Source organism: Nannospalax galili, unplaced genomic scaffold (genome assembly GCF_000622305.1).
Source record: "Nannospalax galili isolate Female #2095 unplaced genomic scaffold, S.galili_v1.0 scaffold806, whole genome shotgun sequence".
Taxonomy (NCBI): Eukaryota; Metazoa; Chordata; class Mammalia; order Rodentia; family Spalacidae; genus Nannospalax; species Nannospalax galili.
In genome coordinates, this window is record NW_008355419.1 from 687,626 (window position 1) to 694,691 (window position 7,066).

The 7,066-nt window shown below is 47.7% G+C and overlaps 1 protein-coding gene across 3 annotated transcripts in view; it reads right to left on the reverse strand.

The window, feature by feature from the left end:
* Positions 1-7,066, reverse strand: part of LOC103749760 (cyclin-dependent kinase 11B) — a 30,469-nt gene that overhangs the window by 12,925 nt on the left and 10,478 nt on the right. For all 3 annotated transcript variants that reach the window (XM_008852617.3, XM_008852616.3, XM_029555821.1), the window contains 2 exons: positions 3,807-3,943; positions 322-444 (listed from right to left, as the gene is read on the reverse strand). In XM_008852617.3, coding sequence (XP_008850839.1) covers positions 322-444; positions 3,807-3,943 — 260 coding nt within the window. The remainder of the gene's footprint in view (positions 1-321; positions 445-3,806; positions 3,944-7,066) is intronic.

Here is a 7,066-nt window from a genome sequence, read left to right on the forward strand (position 1 = left end):
TTATTTTTGTATTTGTTTTATTTTTGGGGGGAGACGGTTTGAGACAGGGTCTCCATGTAGCCCCACCTTGCCTGGAATTCCCTATGTAGGCCAAACTGGCCTGGATCTCAGTAGATCCACCTGCCTCTCTGCTGGGATTAAAGACGTGTACCACCAGGCCCAGTTCCAAACTTTTTAGGCTAGCACTCAAAGTAATGTGTCTCATTATGGCATTTTCATAATCCCATAATTGTTTTAAAAAAATGTAAATTTTTATATTCAAATATCCCCCCAGCAAAGAAACCCTATACTAGCCTGAAGCAAGCACAAGCCTGGCCTCACCTGGCTTCCGGCTGTCTCCAAGCTCAAAGCGCTCTCGTGGTGGCCGCAGAGGACTTCGGCTCCAGTGGCCAGTCTTGCCCTTATCGCTGTAGTCCTCCCTCATGGTGCGGTGATGTGCAGAGACTGTGCACACACAGCAGAGCAGAGATGTTACTGGCAGTAGTCTTTTCAACATGCCCCACCCTAGGAATGGCCACCCACGCATGTCCCAAACTCCACCAGGAGCATGAGCACACACAGCTTCAAAGCTACAGGCCAACAACTCAGTAGGAAAAAGCTCCAAGCTGGAGCCCATGAGCTGACTAGGGGAACTTCAAGACTGATCTTCACTTGTCATAGAGGTAGAGGTAGAAAAGAATTCTGGGAAGAAGGCTGAGTGAGAAATGCCAGGCAGCACCTTGACAACAGCCGGGCCTGCAGAGCCCGTCTGACACAATTAGTGTGGAACACTGGAATTGCTGAAGGCCTGCAAAGTCCGGAGGAGGCTTGGATGGCAAATTGGTTAATTCTGGCTAGCTCTTAGCACAGCAGCTTCCTCCTTAACGCCTATCTCCCATCCTCAGGGAAAAGAGCTGGGCTGGCTGCAGTTCCCAGAGTAGCTTACAGGACCACAGCAAGTGAAAAGGACCTTGTCCCTGACTCACGAAGGGCCTATGCTCTAGTTGTTGCCTACAGCCCCATGGGGCAAAAAAAAACCACTCTGGCTAGGGAGACTTCCAGACTGAGGGTTGGGGCTCTTGTGCCCACTTCTATTTTCTCTTGTCCTTTTTTGGGAGCCAAATATTTAAGGATAAGACCACTGAAGCAATTGTATACACAAGGGAAGCCAAAAAGTGACCGCATATTCCTAACAGGTACAGATTCATATTTGACCCAGGAGGATGTGCCAGGCATTGTCAGCAGAGACAGCATCAACAATCACAACACAGCCACAGCAAGCCCAGAGGAGGGGTCTGATCTCCAGAATCACCACAAACATCAGCTTTAAAACACACACACACACACACACACACACACACACACACACACACACACACACATGTTCATAACAAATCCAATGAAACAGCAAAGTTTGGTTCACTTGAAAGAAAAAAATGAATCACCCATGATGTACGCCTGGTTTCAGATCCTGACGGAGGTGTCTGTAGATTACTTATAGAAAGAGCCTCAGGAGAAGGGAAGAAGAGAGAGATCACTAGCCTATATCCGACCTAGAGAAGGTGTGTGATTAGTGTCCACACATGTGAGTCCTTCAGTGCCACCCTGGTTCCATGCTTAACCTTTCTGACAAAGAAACTGTCTGCTGCATGACCAGGGTTACCGATGGAGGTGAGTGCTCGGCATGTGCTGTCATCTAGAATGCCCAGGCATGGCCCAGGGCATGCAAAGGGCTGTGCTCTGCTGCCCTACATGCCAGAATCCACGTCACAGATCCTGGACCTGGGGCTCAGTTACTCCTGAGAGCGCTGCCCACTCAGGTATGAAGACAGTGAAGATGCCCCCATGCCTCCAACAGCACCGCCTATTCACAGGGTTCCTTAAGTCACTGTTTCCTGGGAATAACAAGCCTTCCTGGAAACAAAGAACAAGACATCAAATCCACTATTTCAAAGATGCTCAAAGAACAAAAGATGTGGCGAAACATCAAGGAAATGGAGTAGGAACATGAAGATGACAATAAACCACACAGGAAACCCAGCAGGGTCTAGAGGCGAAGCCTGTACTTGGGAGGCTGAGTTCAAGATCATCCCAGGCTACAGCGTATCTGTGTTATGCAGCCCAATATAAAAACAAGAAAGACAGGAACTCTAAAAGATTAGCAGTAAATGCAAAATCCACCATAGAGAGTCAGTAGCAGATCTAAGCAGGCAGAAGAAAGACTATGAACTGCAAGACACTGCCATGGAAACTGAGAAACAGAAAGAAAAACTACCAAAGAAAGATGCCCAGACCAGAAAGCACCTGTGGGATTCCAAGACCAACTGTGACTGCCCAGTCCAAGAAGGAACAGAGGTCACTGCTGAGAACTCACATTTTTCAGAAGACTTGAATATTAACATTCATTCTACTCAACATTCTCTAAGTAGGATGAGCTCAGAAACCCTGAGACACATTACAGTGCGGACCCTTTCAGGGCTCTCAGTCTTTGGATGTGTCTAGTATAAGGAAACAACCGTTTCTCCACCTTTTGTTTGTTCCATGATTTCATAGGTTGATGCATTTTAAAGGTACCAGTTTATGGACATAACATAGAAAATGTAATTTTGTGGCAAGAACAACTAAAATGGGCTGAGAGGAAAGCAACAGGGTTTCCACGTTACTCGGTGAAGTGGGTATCACCTCAAATTTGTTTTATAACTACAGAATGTTTTATGTGACCCATGGCAAACCACACATACCCTCACACAAAAACCAGAGGTAGAACACACACAGAGAAATTAAGAAAGGAACTCAAATATTTTGTTTAAAGAGAGAGGTTGGAGGCCGGGCGTGGTGGTGCCTCCTGAACTCAAGCCTCTTTCCTTGAAACCCACCAGTTAAAATTCCTCTTGGGCAGCTGGGTGTGGTGGTGCATGCCTTTAATCCCAGAGGCAGAGGCAGGCGGATCTCTGTGAGTTCAAGGCCAGCCTGGTCTACATATTGAGTTCCTGGACAGCTGGGGCTACAGGGAGACCCCATCTCAAAAAGACCCCATCCCCCTAAAAAGAAAGAGTGATATAGGCAGGCATAGTGGCTCATGCCTTTAATCCCAGGTCTCTGGAGTCAGAGGCACTTGGATCTCCTTAACATCAAGGCTAGCCTGGTCTACTTAGTCAGTTCAAGGCCAGCTAGGGCTACAGGAAGACATGGCCTCTAAATAAATCAACAGAGAGATCAATGATGTAAAGGATGACAGTAATGCAGGAAATGAGGGAAAATGCAAACAAGCATGTGGATATAAAGAGTAAAGTATCAAACTAAGTCTCTCCTATCAGCCAGCCTTCAAAAGGAAGGTTTGACACAAGCTACAACATGGGTGGGCCCTGAAGACTTTAAGCTGACTGAAATAATCCAGTCACAGAAAGACAGAAGACTGATTTCACTCAGCAGAATGGGGAGGGTCAGGGACTGGGCTCAAAAGGAGTGTTGCTAGATGGACAGAATCTCAGCTCTAGGCACACTTAACATGGACAAAACGGTCATTTCTATCACTTTGAACAACTTTTTAAAACAGGAAAAAAAGGAGCCAAGAACTGCCTCTTACTACACGTCTACGGAGGCGCATCTACCAGCCAGGCCTGGATGCAGATAGTGCCACCTCTCCTTACCCCTCCCGCCTCTTCACCCTTGAAGATGTCTTCCCAAGGCTGAGCCAAGGCTGTCACAGCATTCACACTCCAGCAGGGCAAGCCATATATATGGAAAGGTGATGGCAGACCCTGGCACTACCAGTCACCCCCCCAGGGAGAAGCCCCCCAGAGGCAGCGGGCAGTCCTCCCTCCTACCTTCCCTGCGAGCCTCACGCTCCTTGCGCCGCTCCTCTGCCCTCCGCTCCCGCTCCTTCTGCTCCCGCTGCTCCTTCTGCTGCTCCCTCATCTTCCGCTCCCGCTCCCTCTTCCTCTCTAACTGCTCCAGGCGGTCCCTGGAAGAAGAACACCAAGAAGAACATCTTGTTTTCTGCTCAATTTATGAAGTGTCTCTGCACACTGTAACCCACAAATGGCTTCTGAGGGTCATACACAGGCACACATCACCTAGCAGTTCCTGAGCCACTGCAGGACAAAGCAAAGCTCCCAAGAGAACATCCATCAGAACCCACCACACTGGTTCTACTGCTTCTGCTGGTATGCATCTCCCTAAGAACAGAAGGCAGCCCAACTGAACTCAGTTACAAGGAGACAGAGAGGTAGGCACACCTCTGACACCTGAGGGCTGAGTTCCCCTCAGTGGGTTCTGGGCAAATGAACCTAGGTCATTTCCCAACATAACTTGAGAAATGTGGTGTGAACATGAAGGGACAGCAGAGGGACTAGCTACTTGAAAACAAGGCAGGTGTCACCTGGGGTGCAGGACACTCGGTGACTGAAATGTCCAAGTGGCTAAATTCCTCATTTTTCATGTTCCTATGGCTAGATAAAAAGTTCTGTGCTTCTCAAGTTCCAGGTTTGATTTTCTTCTGTGATTTTTAAATACGAACGCTTGAAATACTACTGTAATTCCTGTTACTTTTGGGGGAGGGGTGAGACAGGGTCTCACTATGTAGCCCTGGCAGGCCTGGAACTCACTCTGTAAAACAGGCAGGCCTCAAACTCAGAGATCTGCCTGTCTCTGCCTCCAGAAAGCTGGGATTAAAGACGAAAGTGAGGTTAAAGGTGTGTACCTCCATTAAAGTGGCTTTCTTAGTGATCATTCTAGATATTCCAACATGAATGCCTTCAGGCATGTCTAACCTTTTGACAATGTGAAATGACATCATCTACAATGTTCAGAGAACTGTGCAATCCAACAACAAAACAACAAAACCATGCAAAGAAAAAAAACCCACAAAAATCTCAAGATCTGAGTTTCTCATTCTGTGCTGGACTGCATTCATAACTACCTGTAGCCTGCAGGTTCGACATGTGACATCTGATTCATACTACCAGGGAAATACACTTTGCTGTATTCTAGCTCCCGTCTCCCTTGTGTGATGCTCTGTTCTGTACAGGGCTGCATTAGCTATTGTTGCAGGACTGGTAAAGAGAACAGAAGACACATCTGCATTGACTCCCCTGCTGTTGATGTGCAGGTGTGCCGCCCAGCCTTTCTTTCCTTCCTGTGCAATGCTATCATTGGGGTCACTTTGCTCAGCCTCAAAGTCTTCCTTATTATATCTTCCAAGATCAGTTTATTAACAAAGAACTGTACTGGTCTGTTTACCAGGAAATGTCCTTATTTCCCCTTCCATTCTGTAGAAATGTGCCAGACACAGACTTAATTCCCAGTTGAAATCTCTCTCAGCAGTACAGATGCTACTCCTAACACCCCTGCCTCCGCCATCCTGATAGGAAGTGGAGATCCTCTGGATTGTAGAGCTGTTTTCCCTGGGTGGGGCTTGTGGAGTCACTTGGATGTAGAGACACAGGATTCTGGTTTTGAAAGTGAGTCTGGGAAGTGTTCAGCCACTGTTTAGAAAAGTATCTTCCTGTTGTTCTCTGTTCCTAGGACCCCTATTCCAGAAGGAGAGTACCACAGATGTTGTGCCATAGGCCAGTGAGACTCTCCTAACTTCTCTTACTTTTTTTCTTGTTCTTCAAAGAGGGTAACGTCCAGGCTGTGCCTCAGTTAAGCCACCCCAGAACACTGTAGGCAGCATCCCTGGGTATACTACAGCTATAGTCTTATATAGCTTTTCCTTTTTAAAGAAAACTTACATTACATCTGTTGTACGTATATGTATGTGTGCATGCATGTAGAGGTCAGAGGGCAACTTGCAGGAGCTGATTTTCTCCTTATCAGCTGGGCTTCAGAGAGCGAGTTCAGGTTTCCAGGCTTGGCAGAAGGTACCCTTACCTGCTGAGCCATCCCACTAGCCCTCTGGAAATCCTAATTCTCAGTATGTCTCGACGTTTCTTGGTTGTTGCTGAAAACTAAAGATCCTAAATATGAAGTGTAGCAACTCTGAGCTCTTGCTGCTATGGTTTCTTTACGAGGACTGGTGCACTCTCTGTGGATTCTGTACTTCCAGTTTAATGCCTGCTGCCAGAGGCTAGCAGGTCTGTACCACTGAGCTTAACAAACCCATAATGACTGGGTGTGGTGACACAGGCCTTTAACCCCAGCACTCCCAAGGCAGAGGCAGCCCATACTGGGTACAACAGGGTATTGTAACTTTGGCCACAAGGCTTTCCCATTCCCTGGAGAGGGAATATGGACAGGGGATCACATTCAGGTTCAGTCATCCCGAACTGAGAAAGCTCTTACTTCCCACTGGGCTTTTCTCATGGGTTTGTTCTCAAGACTCATCAGTGGTAGTGGTTCTAGGGTCATCTAGTGTTTGCGGCATGTCCTCACAGCTGCAACCTCATGCTCGAAAATCCTCCTCTGAGAGAGTGACACTCACTGATGTGGAAAAGGCATCTTGTAGCAAGGAACATTTAGTAATCTCCTCAAAGGCAGCCAGAAGGCTGTATGGACTAGCAATCTCTGCTATACCGTCTTAAAACCACTCTACTGACCAAGCTTGGAGGACGGAGGGACAGTAGAGGGAGCAGCTCTTGAGCCACAAGGTCATCTCCCTCTCCTCTTCCTCTTTCTCCTCCCTCCCTCCCTCCCTCCTCCTCCTCCTCTTCCTCCTTCCTCCTCCTACCCCTTTCTCTTTTGAGATAGGATCTTATGTATCCTGGGCTGGCCTCAAGTCTTTTTTTTTTTTTCTTTTTGAGACAGGCTCTCCCTGTAGCCCCAGCTGACCTGAACTCACTATGTAGACCAGGCTGGACTTGGTCTCACAGATTCCCCCTGCCTCTGCCTCCCAAGTGCTGGGATCAAAGGCATGTGCCACCATGCCCGGCTTGGCCTCAGGTTCTTTATGTAGCCCAGGATGACCTAGACTTATCATCCTCCTGTAGAAGGTCAAATTCCAGTTCTCAGACTACCCTTTGATGGTTTCCAAAGCACAACTATGGTGGTGCTTTTCTTTTCATCTTTTTTGACAGGGTCTCCCTGTAGTCCCAGCTGACCTGAACTCACTATGTACACCAGGCTGGCCTTGAACTCACAGATCCGC